The 19,779-nt window shown below is 28.1% G+C and overlaps 2 protein-coding genes across 5 annotated transcripts; one reads left to right on the forward strand and one right to left on the reverse strand.

Annotated features, from left to right (window-relative positions):
- Positions 1-950: 950 nt before the first annotated feature.
- On the reverse strand, positions 951-11,491 carry LOC130447447 (toll-like receptor 2). Its single transcript, XM_056784260.1, has 2 exons — positions 11,248-11,491; positions 951-5,018 (listed from the first exon to the last, which is right to left on the reverse strand). The coding sequence occupies exon 2, from the start codon at positions 4,982-4,984 to the stop codon at positions 2,405-2,407; it is 2,580 nt and encodes an 859-aa protein (XP_056640238.1). The 5' UTR covers positions 4,985-5,018; positions 11,248-11,491; the 3' UTR covers positions 951-2,404.
- Positions 11,492-12,528: 1,037 nt separating this feature from the next.
- On the forward strand, positions 12,529-19,396 carry LOC130448348 (H/ACA ribonucleoprotein complex non-core subunit NAF1). 4 transcript variants are annotated; one of them, XM_056785671.1, is made up of 7 exons: positions 12,529-12,681; positions 12,729-12,956; positions 13,034-13,415; positions 15,075-15,229; positions 15,377-15,626; positions 15,682-15,975; positions 18,121-19,396. In XM_056785671.1, the coding sequence occupies exons 2-7, from the start codon at positions 12,737-12,739 to the stop codon at positions 18,257-18,259; spliced, it is 1,440 nt and encodes a 479-aa protein (XP_056641649.1). In that variant the 5' UTR covers positions 12,529-12,681; positions 12,729-12,736; the 3' UTR covers positions 18,260-19,396. The 4 variants fall into 4 exon arrangements, with proteins under 4 accessions (XP_056641649.1, XP_056641652.1, XP_056641648.1 ...); XM_056785674.1 differs by having other exon boundaries at positions 12,529-12,660; positions 18,148-19,396; XM_056785670.1 differs by having other exon boundaries at positions 12,539-12,660.
- Positions 19,397-19,779: the final 383 nt, after the last annotated feature.

Consider the following 19,779-nt stretch of genomic DNA (forward strand, 5'->3'; position numbering starts at 1 on the left):
GGAGAGTTTTCTTTGCTGTGCTCAATGAGTGTGTTAGTGCGCGGAATTGAATTTAGCATTTGAGATACAATAAAAAAAGTCTCGATGAAACAAAGAACTTTTGGGGTGTGTTAGATAGAAATATACTTATAAAATTGTCTGTCCAATAAGAATAAGAAAAGGCATTTCGATGATATTTATAATGACTTACCATAATGGTAGAACATCATAATAACCATAAAACATTGTTGTTGAGTCTATTATAATTACGGTAGCTGCTAAACACTCTGTAGCTTTTTTCAAAGCGAGATAAATTTTCATTGTGTTTTTGATAAAATCGGTGTCATCCTCTACTTGGAAATCGATAAAACGTTGTTGTATTTTCTGAATTTCTATGCGATTTTTGAAAAAAAAATAAGACTTCATCGCCGGTATACATGTCAAAGGAAAAGCATAAGCACACGATATAATATGCTGGAATTCCCTTTGGATCATGATATGAATCAATTGTATAAAATTAGACATGAAAATAAAAAAGAAATTCACAACAAAACAATAGGTGTAATAAATTTTTGTACTTTTTTTATCAACGTTTTGTGACCAAATCCCTAAATATTTCAACATCTTAAAACTCGACTCGTAATACTTTTTATAAAAGGATTTCATTTTTATTTGAATTATTGTCGTTTCTTGGATATTCTTTTATATTTTCTGAAATTATGAATTATAAACGAAGCTTAATTGTTAATTATATATCGCGAGGACAAGTGGTAGGTTTCATGTTAGAAACAACAATAATTATTAATTTAATTACAGCCTCTACTCGGATAATAATATTACAAATTATTTATTCACAATTAAGTCGAAAAAAAAAACAAATATTTTCCTCGTTGAATTTGTACACTTACATACATTTCTATAACCAATTTTCGTTTCTCGTGAAGATATTTTGGTAATAAAATACCCCATTCGAAAAATCACGATTTATTCTAATAACAAAAATCAATACAATGTAAAAAAATTGTAAGATAGATACATATTCAAATATAAAAATGTGAAAAAGACATAACATAAATCAAATAAATATAAATTCATTCCAATAAATCAGTGTTTATTAATATTAATTTGTCTGTTAAAGTTATTTTACCAGGGCCGGATTAAGCTAGGGGCTTGGGGGGGGCTATAGCACCGGGCCCCAGGTCCAAGAGGGCCCCATCATTTGGAAATCATTCTGTATTTTTTGATGTTTTGATACCACAAATCTAACGTATTGATATTATTTTGTGAATTTTTCCGGGTTTTCGAATTCCTTAAGGGGGCCCCGTCATTATTTTAGCCCCGGGCCTTATAAATCTTAATCCGGCCCTGTATTTTATGTAGAAATTAAAAGTCTTTTAGTGTAAATTAAATATTTGTAAAAAAATTAAGTGTCTCGACGACCATTTTATATGAAATCAATCGATTCGATTCTCATCCTAGTAATTACATTATATCCTTTTGTATTAACAGTTTATCTTAGTCCTTACAGCTACAAGGACGAAAAAGTTGCGAAACATATAAAAGGACTAACATCAAAACGAATTTGCACGATTCTACAACATTCCCTTGGTTGCTTTTAATGATTAAAAACGATTTAAAAATCGTTTAAAATGTTTCGAAGATGATTTGATTTGAAAATAATATTGTTTCAATAAAAGTGATTTCTATGTTTTTTTTTTATCGAACAATCGAGATAAATTACATTTGGCTTCAAATTTTAGACACCTCGCAGGAAGAAAAAATGAAAAAAAAATCCTAACCTAACTTAATCACGTATTTTCAGTTACTGATATTTTGTACTTGTATTTAGATTTGTTATGACACAAATTCTTTCTTCCAGCATCGTCATTAGGTTTGTTCTTGGTAGCTACACCGGCAAAACTAGTTCAGGAAGTGTACACTAAAGCGTTCTTTGTAGTAGAAGAAACAGCGCTAGCGTCGCTGTTCTTGGTAGCAATGCAAAAGAACTAGTATTGTACTGGGTATAGAATCAGTTCAGCCAGTGCAGTGTAGTGCAAGAAAGAGCAATAAGTGTAATCTGGAAACGGCACTACATCTTCGTCTTCGGAAAGTACTAAATCGTTTTCCATTATTGGTAATACTACAAGGCCTGAATTACATCAAATAATCTCAAATACAACAATCTACAAATGCTTCATTACTCTCTACACTATATCGTTCTCTGTATCCCATCGAACAAATTCTGCACTGGCCCAGTTCCAGTGCAGTTCCAGTGCAGCTAGCAAGAATAAACCTATATAAGTTAGGTTAGGTTAGGAATTTTTTATCCCTATTCGTTGTAAGACTTTTACGTACAATCATCTAGTGTGCGATTGAAGCCAATCGGTGGGTTCCCGTTTTCGTAGATCCAGATTAAAATTTGTTTTTACATGTGTGTGATTTCAGCGACATTATCACTCTTGGGCGGTGAAAGCGTATTCCTCAATTTGTTCCAAAATATTTTTTGTTTTTTCTCGTCCGCTTCCCATTGTAAATAGATTCTAGTTTTTAACAAATACCTCAACATCGGCGTCATGTGAACTTTGCTAACCGGTCCCAATTTGATAACAATCAAAGCATCGGCGACGTATTCGCCGTCTTCATTTTCGAAAAATAATCTGTGATGCTCGGCGATTTGACTCTCCCATCTACACCATTGAGATTTCGCGTAATTATCACTCACTATTAAAATAGTTTTACGACTATTAGCTATACATTTTAACACGCATTCGGATATAAAGTGTCCGACGTGAAAATCTCTTTCGTAAACGCAAAGTTTTAAAAATGGTTCGTAATTTTCCAACATCGAAACTAATCTAACAACGAAATTTCTATCTTCGTTACTATAAGAAACGAAAGCGTCGTATTCGTAATTAAGTTTATCATTCGATTTAGATTTGATTTTACCGTTTCTGCTAATTTGTAATCTTATTAAAAATAACCAATATTTAATATGCCATCTGTAATAAAAAACTAGTATTATTAAAGATAAAAAACAAATTATTAATAATAATAAAGGTAATACGACGATTAAACGTTTATTTATATCACAGTGTATTATATCATTTTCTACGTATTCGAAATAATCGATTATATTAGTAATCACGTGATTAGTTGTTGTATAGGGCGTTAAACAATTTGCTTCGGAATTTTTTAGTATTTTAATTATTTTTTCGTTTCTATAAATGTTTATAAAATTATTATATAATTTGAAACTATGACAATCGCATATAAAAGAATTATAGGCTAAAGAGAGCTTAGTGAGGTTATGAAAATCTTCAAGCATACCAGGTGTTAGATAAGTTAATTTATTATGATCAAATAATAATATTTTTAATTTAGGATTCGAATCGAATATTCTATTTTGCCATATTTTTAATAAATTAAATGAAAAATCTACTATTTCTAATTGTTTTAAAGCGGAAAATTGATTCGATTCTACTGTTAATAACAAATTTCTATCCAAACCTAATTTTTTTAACGATTTTAAGTTAATAAAAGGATTTCCGAATTTACTAAAATAAGTCATAGCGTTTCCTCCTAATAAAAGTACTTCTAAATTTTCTAATCCTTCAAACATTTCACTTGTTAATCCTGTAGGATAATTATTTGTTATAAAAAAATTATTTTCAAGATCTAATAATTTGAGTTTATTCATATTTTCGAAAGTTTTATTTTGTAACCGATATAAAGTGCAGTTTTTTAATATTAAATATTTTAAATTATTTAAACCTTTAAAAGTATATTGAAATAAATGCGGTATGTTATTATATCCCATATTCAAATATTCTAAATTTTTCATTTCTAAAAAAGAACCTTTAGAAATTTGAAAATACGACGCTCTAGCACCGTTTTGCGAATTTTCTTGTATATCTAATTTAATGAGATTTTTTAATAAAACACCTTTTGGTATAGAAGGTAAATTATTAGCGCTCAAAATGAGATATTCCAAATTTGTTAAATTATCGAAAGCATTATCAGAAATATCGTAAATAAAAGCCTCGCGTAAATCTAGTGATTTTAAATTCGGCATTAGGGGAAATACACCCGAAGGTATACTATGAAATTGATTTTTAGCTAAATTTAAATGAGTTATATTAGAAATCGCTATGATTTCTAACAATTTTTTAGGTAAATTCACTCTAAATCCAGCCGAATAAAGATTTAGCAACTTCAAAGGTATATTAACGTTAACAATTTCTTCTAAAACCTCCGTTATTATAGTAACATTAAAAAAATTTTCCCCCATACGTAAAGTTCGTAATTTCTTTAAAGGTAAAAACGCTTTCGGATGAATATAATCTAAACTACACGAAATAATATTAAATTCTTCCAACAAACTATCATTCATAAATATAAAATCGTCCTTGAAGATTTTCGTCAAATTATTCTCGTTCAAACTCAATTTTTTCAACCTCGGTAAAATAACAGGTGATAAATTCACTGTGATTTCATATAAACGCGTAAAACCGTTCTTAATTAAAAATAATTGTTTCAAATTAACCAAACCGTTAAAAGTATTTTTATTCAAATATTTCAAATTCTTATTATAACTAATCGATAAATTTTCCAATTTCGTAAAATTATTTCCGAAAACCCCACCCGATATTTCCGTTAAATTATAATTCCCCTCGATTTTTAAATCTTGTAAAAAATATAAATTCGCCAAATCACCCCGACGTATCACCGATATATTAGTACTAACTATACTTAAAATAGGGGTTGTTATATTGAGACCTATCGGAAGGGAATTGCACATAGTTACGCCGAAGCATAATGTTAAAATATTTGGAATCTCTCGACATACGCAACCGGATACGTCTTCTCCTAAAAACAGAGGAACTGGTCGAAATACGTCTTCGTTGTATTTCGGTGGATCGTAGTAATCATCGTCGGGGTTGAAGTTTGCTGAATTTTTTACAAACAGTGGTAGAAGTATTATTGCGACGATTCGTTTATACGGCATACTGTAGCGTCACATTACAGAAAAATGCCATTTCCTGAAAAAATAACTAAAAATAATAAAAATAACGTTCATTTTATATTTAATTTATTGACCGTATACATTATGCAACCAATTATACACCAACGCGTTTAATATATTGCCTACCGTTATACCAACTTTATATCAACGCGTTTAAAATGTTACGTACTTTATCGTCAAGGTTGAAATTTGCTCAATTTTTTGCAAAACACAATAGAAGTATTATTGCGACGATTCAGCATACTATACCGTCGCATTACAGAAAAATACCATTTCGTGAGAAGATTATTTATTTTAATGTACAATTTATATTGAATTTATTGACCGTACATTATGCAACCAATTATACCTCAACGTGCGTAATATGTTGCCTACCGTTAAATTTAATAATCCAAATAATTTTAATAAATATCATCAATGGAGTACTTAATTATTGCATATATTTAGATACAAAAGGCATAATTTAATGGTAATTCGTTTATTTGGTATTTTATAAAATTTACAAGTCCTTTATTGAGCAACCAACTTTATATCAACGCGCTTAAAATGTTACGTACTTTATCGTCAAGGTTGAAATTTGCTCAATTTTTTGCAAAACACAATAGAAGTATTATTGCGACGATTCAGCATACTATACCGTCGCATTACAGAAAAATACCATTTCGTGAGAAAATTATTGATTTTAATGTACAATTTATATTGAATTTATTGACCGTACATTATGCAACCAATTATACCCCAACTTGCGTAATATGTTGCCTACCGTTAAATTTAATAATCCAAATAATTTTAATAAATATCATCAATGGAGTACTTAATTATTGCATATATTTAGATACAAAAGGCATAATTTAATGGTAATTCGTTTATTTGGTATTTTATAAAATTTACAAGTCCTTTATTAAGCAACCAACTTTATATCAACGCGCTTTAAACATTACGTACTACATAGTCAGGGTTCAAATTTGCTAAATTTTTTGCAAACCCCAATAGAAGTATTATTGCGACGATTCAGAATACTATAAAGTCACATTACAGAAAAATACCATTTCGTGAGAAAATTATTGATTTTAATGTACAATTTATATTGAATTTATTGACCGTACATTATGCAACCAATTATACCCCAACGCGCTTAATATGTTGCCTACCGTTAAATTTAATAATCGAAATAATTTTAATAAATATCATTCCGTAGAGTACTTAATTACTTCATATATTTAGAATGAAAAGGCATAATTTGAAAGTAATTCGTTTATTTGATATTTTATGAGTTTTGTATTAACAACCAACTATATATCAACGCGCTATCAAAATAACTATAGTAAATACATAAATAAAATAGTAAAAACACAGTAAGTGATGTATGAGAGTGAGTCCGAACAGCGGACAGAGAGAGAAAAAACGTCGGTATACTACTTTTTATTTCTCTCTACTTTATTCTGATTAAATCGAAATGACGTCGAAGTTTCATGTGATAGAAATGTGGTAGAACAACAAATTTTGAATTTATTGATAAGTAGAGGGAGATAGAGATTAATAAACTAATTCTTTCTGTCTCTCTTATAATAGTACAATTTCACTTATATACCACCCTTTTTATCGTTAATATCTTCTATATGATTTAAGAGTTTTATATTATGCAACCAACTATACCTTAAAGCGCTTCATGTGTTGCCTATTTTACATATTGATAGTTAAGACTAGTTACAACCGGTATGAACTTTTTAAAAGTACAAATAACTCAGTTTAAAACGATAAACAGTTATAACCTAACATAGAGATAGAACCGTGAAATAAAAATGGAGAAAATTGTTGATTTAAACAAGGAATGAACAATTCGAGAGCTTATTCAAAGTAAGTTAACAGTAATAGTAAATTTCTACTTATTTTAATTCAACAATTAATGTATCTTGTAATTGGAAACTCGATCTATTTATTGAAGATATGTTGGTATTATACAATATTTGAATATTAGAAGTGTGTGTGAAACCATCGCTCGTGTCTTAGGGGGAATTAAATTTTCAACGTTGGCAGCCGTGTGGAATCTGTTTTCGACGTTGTAAGATTTATTACTGCACAATCAGGTACTAGTTGTTGATAATTTGATCAGTTATTTTCGTAGTTAATCAAATTACAGTATCGAAACCGAAATTTCAGCTACAAGTTTCCGCTTTTATTATTTGAAATTAAAGTACTCCTAGTACACGATAACATTTCATAGGAAAAAGTTATAGTACGGCAACACTGTAAAATATCTAAGGATGTTGCATGGAAATTGTTGAAGCAATGGAAATAATTTTTTTAAAAATCTAAATAGCTTGTTTAAATAAGATATTCAAATATTTTTTCATCCAATTCCTTGGCATATTTCAAATTATTATTATAAAAAAGATTTAATGTCAAACTAGGACAATGACATTTGAGGCATTCAACTTTCTATTCATTTACTGAATATGCATGTTATTGATTAGATATAGTCGTTTCAAATTATTCTGCCTTTAATTGATAATAGGTTGATTACGAGATTTTTGATAGTACAATTGTTTGAATAAGTAAATCATTCACGCACTTATAGTATTAGTAAGTAATAAAAACAAAGGGAATTCACACGGTAAATTGAAAAACCAGTTTTTAGTATTTAAATGGCGTCGAATTATTTAGTTGATGAATACAAAATGTTTTGATACAAGATCATTTGGTTTTACGTGGGGTAATCAATGAATTTGGTTTGTTTTAAATGGAAAAATGGAAGAGCTTTCATAAAACCACTTTCAGTCATCGTCGTACATGATTATCAATGTCAGAAGAATATTGAAAATCTAAAAATACTTAGGGGACACGGAAATAAACAGGATTTTTGTTCCTAACACAACCAACACCCTTTTGGACCTCGATAAATCCCGGAGGTTACGACCAATGATGAGGCGTTTTGTTAATAACAAATCAGTTGACTTTGACTTAAATATTACTTATTATTGAAAATAAAACTAATTTTAAAACAGAAGAGACCTAAAATCAAGAACATTTATCACAAAACGGAGTTTTATTGTTACAATATTTTGTTTTGAATACGATGATTCAGCGTTTTTGGGGTCGCAAAATCCATTTATCGATATTTTAGAATTGGTACTTCCTGTTTTTCCAATATTTGGAATGGTTGACTTTATTTCTCATTAGTATACGAACCAAAGATAAACTAAAACTAACCTAACCAAAAAATGAAGCCCCTATCGCCCCCAAAACAAAAACTTTTCGTTTAATTCATAAATCCTGTTCAAAAAGCCGAACCGGAAGTCAATCAATGAACTTATGAATTTTTCTTATGACTCCACGTCAGATACGGAAGTATAACCTAAAATTAATTTAAACGCTGTGACAAGTGACACATTATAACCTCAAAACAGCGATTGCGTGGGTATTTAAAAATGAACAAAATCCAATAAAAGCGTTTAGAGGATAAAGCACATAGATGTGATTTATTTTCAGGGCATATGACGTTGAAGTGACGTAAATAAAATGTTCAACGTTTACAATCATTTGTTAAAATTTGAATATTCTACAAGTCAGAAAAATCGTGTTCTGAATTGACACCAAATAAGTCAGTTATCAATTTTTAACAGTTTTTGCGTTCAAAGCTCACATTTTAGAGCTTATTTAGTCAGAGGAGAAAAGCATAGAATTCATATTAAAGATAGATAGAGAGAGATTTGAGTGGAATTGTGGAATATTTCATGGAAAAAACCTTCAAACTAATAGAAAAATGTGTTAATTTTAATGGGGGAAATTTGGAAATGATTTCATATAGTAAATTTTCATTTTACTAACAGAAATATAAATATTAAGCGCTTGTGTGATGAAATACACATCGTACAATTTATGTATTTAGTACATACTTACTAACAAATATTTTAAAACTTGATTGCAGCTGTATTAGTCAATATGTAAATATAATTACGTACCAACGATATTCGTTTTCTAAGAAAATTTATCTTAAAAAAATATCATTGTTGATTCAAGTCATTTATTTAATTCAATATTGACACGAGAAACGACTTGAATTGTATAAAAAAGAAGAAGATTTATTGACGCAAAACTAATAATTTCGTCATCTTTTTTATGGAAATTTTAACTTTTGTTAGATCGATTATATGGATAACATTAGAATATTTATTATTAAATTTTTTATTTTCCATTTGATCCTCGTATTTAAAGCTGATTGTAGAAATAGAAACCACTGGTTTGTAATTAATTGCGAAAGTAGCTAGTAGACATTATGAATAAAAAAAAAAGATAGTTTCTTATCCTTTCTAGAAACCATACAGTGAGAGAAATGCGTATAAGTTTACGTGAATATTTTTTTACTAATATTACTTAACAGTGTTTAGTAGTACAAGTATGTGCAAGTTTTAAAAAGTAAAAAAACTGATATAAATCTCGTCAAACGAGCGATTGGTCTTTGGAAATGAAAATTAAAACCATCTACGCCTCCCATTTACATTTCAAAGAAAAAAATTGAGATTTAGCTCTAACTTCAACTATCTCAAGCACTGCAGTTGGCAACCTTTTATCATTGATTAATTGATTGAACGTCAAAATGGTTGAAAAAGAATTTTCCTGCGAGGTAGACAACCAAATCAACAAACTCTACCATTCGAATTCGTTGTATGTTCGTGTTTGATAGAGATTTAACTTGATATTCGAAAGAGTACGAGCAGGAGCATTTCTAAAAACGGGCTTGAATTATGATTTTGATAAAATTGGTCCCGAAAAAATTGAAAATTGGTTCGCAAAGAAAAACCTTGGGAAACGATTGTTTCAGATGTAACGAACTCGAATGGCTGTACAATTATAATTTAATACACAACATTTGTTAGCTTTTCCGCAAAAAAATGCTTAATAAGTACATTTAAGTACTATTTTCTCAATTAACGAAGTATTATTGGTTGTCAAACTCAAAATAAATGACGTAACCATTGACAGAAATAGGATGATGAAAAGGTGGGGAATTTAGGATGGATTTATTGATCCAACCTCGTACACTAAATTATCGGTGGTGTAAAATATTGTAATTCATTGTAATAACTTTGTTTTACAAAATATTATTTAGAAGTGAGTGATAAGAAATCGAAAAATTTATATTTTTAATTATATTTCTCCATTTTGTTTATTTTTTGGGCTGTTTAAGATAAAAGTGAAGTTTGAAAACGAAAATTTCAACATTTTTGGCCCATAAAAAACACGAAAACCTTAAAATTCCCCGATTTGTCTTAGAAAAAACAATTTAATAGTTTATAAAAATTGTTTAAACTATGATATTCGTCCATTTCAAAAAATTTACCGTTTATCTTTGAATGTGTTGCTAACCTAAGGACGTTTTGCTGCTAATGGAAATGAAACGAATAAAAAGTTTTAATTATGAAAGAAAATTTTCCAAATTGCGCTTATTTTAATTTAATAAAATCAACAAATTGTATATATACGACCCTGATAAACAATTAACAACAAAAAAAATTAGTTTATTCGAGGTAAGTCGTTGACTCTTAAGGTTTTGTTTTCTTAGCGATCATCTCAATGTCAGATACGTGGATGAAATAAAAGTTGAATAAATAGTTGAGACATTACTGCCTGCATAAAATGTTTAATTCATGATTTGTACAATGCTATACCTATTATTAAAAAAAAATGTACAAAGGCGTAAAATAACTCAATATGTTTACTAAATCCATTAATAAAAAACCTCTCATTTTAATTAAGTAATTCTTGATAATTATAGAGTAAAATACGCGACAAAGTTTATTGTTTTGAAAAATTTTCTCGCATCAAATACGTAGTTGATACTTGAAATTTTTTTTGTAGTTGAATATATATACATCCTTTATTGTTAACGTTATAAAAAGGATGCACAAATTGTACTAAATTTCTTAGAAATCGATGAATAATTTAAAAGGTAGACAATGCTAATAATTATATTTTCAAGTCATATAACCAACTACAAGGTTAATATTTTTGTTTGTACTTATTTTGGTACGTAATTTTTTTCTTCGAACATACAAACTAACAAAATATGAGCTAAACTTCGACTTATTCTACTAAATTAAAACATTTAAGTAGAAATTTTACTTATTTATTTTAATCAATTAAATTAATCATTATTCTTTTATTGTCTTGTTACAAATAAAATTCTCTAACGCTCGAAAAGCATAAATAATTATAAAGAAGAAATTTTTAAATTTCATACTTACCTTCAAATTTTTTCAGCTTCATTAATCACAAATTTCGTTTTTAATAAATTTTCCAACAATAAAACTTGATCATTTCCTTATATTTTGATGAATTGGTTATTTTACATTAACACTGAGATGGGAAACTGTGAGAAAAACGATAATTCTAATAAAAATAATGTATCAGATTTCACTTAGCGTAATATACTGAACGACGCGATTCGACTCGATATTCAATAAACTTACCCACTGCGGTTTTGGGAATGGTATATCAAGTGGGTATGACTTACTTCGAGGCTTTACAAGAACGAGAAAGGCAGACTAAGATTCAAAACGTGAGAAGCATTTAATTATAACAATTTACAAGCTTTATTAAAAAAAAAATTATACAAATAATATTTTATACGAGTTTCGATAAGTGAATTAACATTAAAATGAAAATTTATTACGAGATTTCCAATAACTCTTTTTCTTTATATTTTGATATCTTTTATTCTACTTTATCAAATATTTTTTAGTTTTTAGCTTTATTCCATTTACGCATTTCCTTTCTTCTTCTTTCCTCTTCAATGCACTATTCCACACTAGATCTAAAGGTGTTTCTACACGAACGTCATAATAATTTCTAATTATTATTATTTTTATTATAAGAAACACGTGACTATAATATTAAATCGTAGGTTATCTAATATGTATCATCTAAAAGAAGATTTTTAATATTAATTTTAACGCTTTTCTTACCTCAGGTATTTTGTACTTTGTCACAAATTGTCTCTCAAGTTTTAACAACGCGTAAGTCAAAAGAGTGAAAAATGTGTTTTTTTATATATCGCGATCATGATACATATATATTTTTTTAAATTTATGAACTTAAGTCTTGTGTGTGGTGTGTCTTCCGATTCTCTACCGAATGACATTCAAAAATCAAAAGGGCATTTTTTTGGACTGACGCAGTGTGAGAACTTAGGCGACGAAATCAATAAAACCTGTATTAAACTCCAATTTGTAATTTCATCTAGAACATTATCATTAAATTAGAACTATATAATCAATTTATATATCCTTTAAAAGCTGATGAGATTCTTAATGTAATAATTAAACTAAGAAGTTTCTATTTATTGAAGACATTAACCTACTTCTATTATATAGATAAAGAAACATATTTAATTAGTAATTTGATGTTGTATTTAAAAATATATATAATTAATATCAACATTATTTAAAATTATGTTAATTTTGATTTATTCTATGGTTTTGACAAACTATGTGAGACGGGCTTAACATATAGTATTTAAGTTGGTAATCCATAGCTGAAATTAAATACCCCGAAGTTGTATCCATTCTATACAAAATGGCTGCTTAAATGTATTTGGTGTAGTTTACACGTGAATAAGTTGACAACATTCTTATTTATTAATTCGTTAGAATACATATGTAAATATTTCGTTTACAGAAGTATGTTTAATTAAGGTGTCATATCATAAATAATATTTTAATTTTAGTTATTAAAATGGATTCTCATAACAGTGAACAGAAAATTGGGGATAACAGTGATTGTAATGGATTTGTAATTAACGAAATTGCTTCTAAATCATGTGAAGTTACCATAGAAGGTATTGTACAAAACGAAAAGTGTGAAGATAAGGAAGCAACTAGTAATTCTTCATGTGATAATAATTCTTCTAATGTTAAACAAGTGTTTAATAGTGATGAAGGCTGTGATACAAAAGGTATAGTATATTTTCTATCTATTTTCGTATCCTCTTTTAAATATGATTTGTATTATTTATTTGATGAATATTCTTAGTAAATATTGACCTGACCAAAGAAAATTCTGTTGGTGAGGAAACAGAAAGATGTACGGCTACTATAGACAATTATATTACCCCAGTAAACGAGAATTTGAAAGATATTTTGATACAAAAAGTAATGAATCAAGTAAAAGATATGAACATCATCGAGACTCCGAAAAATAAAGGAGATTCTTCGGTTATAATCAAAAATGAAAGTTCTTCATTGAAAAATCTGTTGTTGTACCATAGTGATAGTTCTGATGAAGAAGAAAATGAAGAATATGTCGATAGCTGGAAACGACAGATTTTTCCCAGTGATTCATCGTCTTCTAGTGTCAGTGAATCTGAATCACAAGAATGTGTTGAAATTAGCGAAGATGATGAAGATGACATTGGGTGAGTTGATATTTCACTTTCCTTTCCCTAAAATTTCCATTTTTCTTACAATATTTCCTTTATATATCGTGACTTTCCTTATTTAGTGAATTTATCTCGAATATAGTCAATTTTGTGCTGTCTACACATTCTAGATATTTTTTGAAATTTCTAGATGAGGTTTTGATATCTTATCTTGAAATTTCCAGAAAATTTCGATTCCCAACGTAAAAAAACAGTTCTGGATTGGCTCAAAAGTTTTACTATTAAACTTACCTTAAATGTCATTTTAACTAAATTTTTGTTATTTATATTCATAAAATTACTTTTTATACTTGATCTAAACATTCTAGATGTTTTCTGAAATTTCTAGATGAGGCGTTGATGTCTTATCTTGAAATTTCTAGAAATTTTTTCTTCGAAACGTAAACAAAGTACTGGATTGGACTGGCTGATAAGTGAAGGATGAAATTATTTGTTTTATTTGAAATTTGAAATTTTGATTAATAAACTGTATTAAAATATCAATTTTGATGTGATTTTGCTATTTATAATGGCAAAATGACCTTTAATACTTCATCTAACTGATTTAGATGTTTTTACAAATTTTTAGATGAGGCGTTAATGTCTTGTTTCTAGGAAATGTTGATTTTAAGTGCCAGGTATTTCTGTAAAATGATAATTGTCTCAAGAAAATGTCCTATTCTCCATAAAAAGTCAATTTTTTCCATTAAAAGTTGTTTTTTTTTCATAATGACATTTTTTTCAATAAAAAGTCATTTTTTTTATTAAAATCATTTTAAATGATGATCATTCCTTTTAAATGTCAATATTTCCGATATACTGTTAATGTGTGTTCAAAACGAGAAATTTTTTTGATATTTTTGATTTTTTTCTATAACAGGTTATTTTACTTAATAAGTATCTCAAAAAGATTTTTTTTTCATAAAAAGTTAATTTTAGGTGACGATTATTTCTGTGAAAAGTCAGTTTTTTCCAATAATTTTCTATTAAATGAAAATTTTTTGAGGTAATTGTTTTGTAAATATTTTCATTAAATCAAATATGCGCCATAAAGTGACGTTTTACTTCATAAAATGTGATTTTTTTAAATAAAATGTCAGAGTGCTTTATAAAGTGACAATATACTTCATAAAATGTCAGTTTGCACCATAAAATGTTGATTTTTTTAATAAACTGTCATAATTTCACAATTTGCTTCATGAAAAGTAACAATTTGCTTCATAAAATGTCAATTTGCCTCATAAAAAGTAACAATTTGCTTCATAAAATGTCATATTGCTTCATAAAGTCTCAAATTTTTTTATTAAACTGTCAATTTGCCTCAGAAAAAGTGACAATTTGCTTCATATAATGTCAAATTTTTAATAAAATGTCAATTTGATTCATAAAAAGTAACAATTTGCTTCATAAAATGTCAATTTTTCAATGAAATGTCAATAGAAATCCATATAATCATTTCGATATAATTAAAAAATCCAATTACATGAAATAAATTGAGGATTTGCTTTCTTATTTGAATAAATATATTGAAAATTCAGTTGATCCATAGAAATTAGCATTTATTACACTTTTTCATGGTATGTTTTAACAAAAACCACCTTTTTTTTTTATTAGTAAAATATGTAAAACAACAAAAATTTTTTCGTTTAATTCAAGGTTTGTACTACCGAATTGTACGAACGTGTTCAAAAAAATCACCGACAATGATATGGACGTTCCGCCACCCGTAGATATTTCAAACTTACAAATAGACTACGAAAAAGAACAATTTTTACATATAGGTCACATTTCGAATTTCGTCAACGCCACAGGTTAGTTAACCCGACGAATACGAGGGTCGTCACTCAATTTTCGAGATAAGTAAAGACAAAAAACGATCGATTGATGTTCGAAAATATATCGAAATTCGAATGGCGACTCTAGTATGTATAAAAAATAATAATCGAAACGTCTTACAGTGACAGTGGATACGATAGAAAACGTCGCTTCGTACGATATCGACACCGTACTTTTCATCGACGATAAAACGTCGAAAAAACCCTTCGGCGGAATAAGCGACGTCATAGGGCCGGTATGCCGACCAGTATACTGCGTCCAATTACGCGATACCAAAGAAATCGAACAATCGGGACTCGAAAAAGGGATGAAAGTGTACAGCGCCCCGAAAAGTCCTTACGCCAAATACGTTTTTTTGAAAGATCTGTTAAAGTAAGTGTGTAATTACCTCAATTCTGGATGAATTTTATACGATTCGTCTTCTCAGGATGAAAGGGAGTGACGCTTCCGGTAAGGACGATATCGAAGTACCCAGCGACGAAGTTAGTACTGACGAAGAAAACGACGTTGAAGAATTGAGACCGCAAAAACGCAAACATAATCGGAGCTTGGATCGACATAAGAAATTCGAAAAATCTAAAAACGAATCGAACATTATTAAAAGTAGAATCGCAAATATGATGGATAGATACGGGAACTGTCAGGATAATGTCTGTTTTCCTCATGGATTCGATCCTGCCGTACCGCCGCCGGTTATACAATATGATAGGGCGCAACCGAGGTATGTGGATAGTAATCGACTTTTTTCACTATTTTCCCTGTGTTTTTATTTAATTTTCTTATTTTATCGTTACTTCTTTAGTTTCCCCCGTATTATATTTCGAAATAAAAAATTATTTAAATTGGGGTATTGAACGATTTTATTCGAATTAGTACATTTTTTACTATTTTCTGTTAAATTTAATTTATTTTTCATATTTTATTACTAAAATTACTTTTTCCGTGTCCCTCGTATTATATTGAGAAAAAAATTATTTTAATTGGGGTATTGAACGATATTCGAATTAGAACAATTTTTACAATTTTCTTAATATTTTTCTATTAATTTCCGTATTTTATGACTAAAATTACTTTTTCAGCGTTCCCCGTATATTATATTGTAAAAGAAAATGCTTTAATTTGGGTTTTCAACGATATTATTCGAATTAGAACATTTTTTACTATTTTTTAAATATTTTTCCATTAATTTGCGTTATTTATGACTAAAATAAATTTTTCTACATCCCCCGTATTATATTTAGAAAAAAAAATGATGTAATTTGGGGTTTTTAATGATATTATTCGAATTAGAACAATTTTCTTCATATTTTTTTAATAATTTGTGTATTTTAGAACTAAAATTACGTTCTCAGAGTCCCCCATATGATATTAAAAAAAAAATTATTTTAATTTGTTTCCTTCACAGTTTGCCTCGTATTTAGAGCATTTTTCACTATTTTCATTTGATTTTTTTTTTTTCAATTTTCGTATTTTATTACTAAAATTACTTTTTCCGTGTATAAGGAAAAAAATTAGTTAAATTGGGTTGTTAAATTATCATATTTCATATTATATTATTACTTTTTCAATATCTCCCGTATTATATTACAAACGATAATTATTTAAATTTAGGGGCTTAACTATATTTGTCTTTGCTTCTCATATGTAGTGATTTTAATGTTTTTTTCTTGTGAAAAAGACATAAAAAAGTTAAACGAGGGTAAAATAAGGAAGTTATACGAGGGTGAAACCAATAGTAAAAAGTATACTTACGAAAACTACAGATGAAATAGGGAAAAAATGAGTGTTTTTTTGTTATATATTTTATCTTCCCCTTTTATCCTCCATATTTTGTAATTTAATTCTCGTTTTTATTATAAAAATAACGCAAGTAACCTATACGAGGGTAAAACCGATATTAAAGAGATGTATACTACTTAATAAGAAAACGAATTTGAGGTTATGTAAAATGTTTTTCGGTTTTTTATTTTATTATATTTTTACTTATTTGGAAATTTATATACCGTTTTTACTAAAAAACATTACGTAAGGAAATTGTACGAGGGTAAAACCGATAGTAATAAATAAAAAAAGTGAAAAGTTACAGTTTAAATGAGAAAGTAATGCAATTAGTTTTGAGCAAAAATGGAAAAGGATAAAAAATCAATATTAGAAATATTAGTTTGAAATTGACAGTTCAAAATGTCAAAATATCTTTTATGATACATTTCCTTTATCTTCCTATTAATTCTTACATAAAACTTTTCCTTTACATTTTCTATTTTGGGGTTCAAACGTCGTTTTTTTTTACAAAAAAACACATAAAAAAGTTATACGAGGGTGAAACCAATAATAATAAATATCTCTAGTAAAATCACAAATAAGGAGGGAAAATAACATAATAAATGTTAGTTCGAGACCAGAAAAGAAGACTTAAAATAAAAATAAAACAATTAGTTCAAAAAACAGACGTTTTAATTTAAAAAAAATTGAAATTCTTGCGGAATAACAGGAAAACAAATTTGAGGTTATCACAATTTGTACATCTGTTAATTGTTTTATGATATTTTTCCTTCGCCCTACAAATTTTTCAAATCAAATCACTGATAGTACTAACCACGTATAATAAATTTCAATTGGGGATTTCAAGAAAAAAGAAAAAAAGATGAAAAAAAAACGAAACTAAAATTTTGAGGTTACTTATATATCAATCTGTCAGTTGGAAGTTTTTTTTTCATTATTACATTTTTATTGTCGATAATGTTGTAAGAAATTCATGCGAGGGTAAAATCGATAGTAATAAGTATCGATATAAAAACCTTGGACGAAATGGTATATCAACACGTGTTGTATATTAAATGGGGAAATGGAATTTTTTTCTTTTTAGATTTTTCACTCCCCCATATAATTTCAGTCAAGCAATGCCCAATCGGTGGTTTACCCCTCCGATGCCGAACATTCGACGGAATATACCCCCCCGCCACCATCGCCACTACAACTCCCCCGGCCCTTCGAATTATTTTTAAGGGATTGTATTATGAAAATTCGTTGTTTTCATTACGTTGTTTCAAATAGGATTTTCCTGTTTTCGTTTTAAAAAATATCCAATTATTCGAGTTGATTTTTGAAATTATAATTAGAGTGTCTACTTTTGAAATCGCGTTTACGCAAAAATTGAAAAAACATATAAATAACGTTTTTTCGGTTATGTAATATGACTTTTTGTCTTCCATATCGGCAGTCTAATGTTTAATAAATCAATATTGTTTAATTGAATTTTTCAAAATTTGATTTTTTTGGTAGAGAATTTTTTTAATCCACATTTGAATGAGGAAAATCTTATTTTCGATTTAAATCGAATAACTTCTAGTGCCATCGGAAAGACTGTTATTAGATAATAGAATTTATTGTTTTTATTTTTAATTTAAAAATTTTTTATGTTGTTTTTTTTTATATAACAGAAGCGATTTGGAAAAGCACACAGCAAAATTATCTTTCATATAAATTAATAAATTTCTGAAAAACAATATACGCGATAGAATTTATAATATTGAAAAATTTTTAATACACACTGTATACAAAGTTAAATTACTAATTTGATATTTATTTATCTTCATCTTTATTATGCAGGGTAGTCTTATATTCGAGATAGTAATCGAATCAGGGCGAAATCGATTATTCTAAAAATTTTGTGAAACACCCTGTAGAAAATGTTGAAGTTGGAAATTTCTGGTTATTTTATTGTCTCACCCTGTATAAAACGTAAAATTTTTGTCTTATTTTTATTTCTATTTATAAAAATCGATATACAGAATGGATTTTATTCAGGAAATTATTCTAGAATTTTTTCCAATTTTCATCTTCTTCTAAAAAAAAATAGTGTACAGGGTGGGCATAAAAATCATTTAGTACAAAATCACTTCAAATTTGTATTTGTAGTACAGAACGTTGAATTTGTGTACAGGGTGGTAGTTTATTCTTGTTAAAAAAGTTGTTATGACTTTTCGAGGGAGTTTCGCTGTGTACTCATTCAAATTTTACTACTATAGTACTTACCAAGAGCTTGTTGCGTTAATTTTCTTGTTCAACTTGATGATAATTTTATATTTCTAAAAACAATGTAGTCGTAGATTGAATAAAGTGGTTCGTTACTTATGTATAAATAATTTTTCATTTCTAATACCTCCTCTATAATAGTCGATACGAATGGGTATGAAATGATCCATTGATCGTCAAATCTAATCTTCTATTTATTTTATGATGAATACGAGGGAAAAAATCGATTTTTTCTTATAATATTCAAGTGGTGCAGTCGATAGGATGAATAGGAAAAATAGTAAATTACCGAAAGTAAGATCGTCGTATATAAAATAAATTATTTTAATTAAGAAAAAAGCATTTAACGTTAATTTTTGGTGATTTATCTCATTTTGTCTTTCTCAAAAATTGGTAATTGTTCGTAAAGTTCAAGTGGCGCAGTCGATAGTATCAACTAAATGAAAAAATTTCCCGATCGAGTTGAAACAAACAAAAAATAGCGTGTAGT

This window comes from Diorhabda sublineata, chromosome 8, assembly GCF_026230105.1.
Source record: "Diorhabda sublineata isolate icDioSubl1.1 chromosome 8, icDioSubl1.1, whole genome shotgun sequence".
Classification (NCBI taxonomy): Eukaryota; Metazoa; Arthropoda; class Insecta; order Coleoptera; family Chrysomelidae; genus Diorhabda; species Diorhabda sublineata.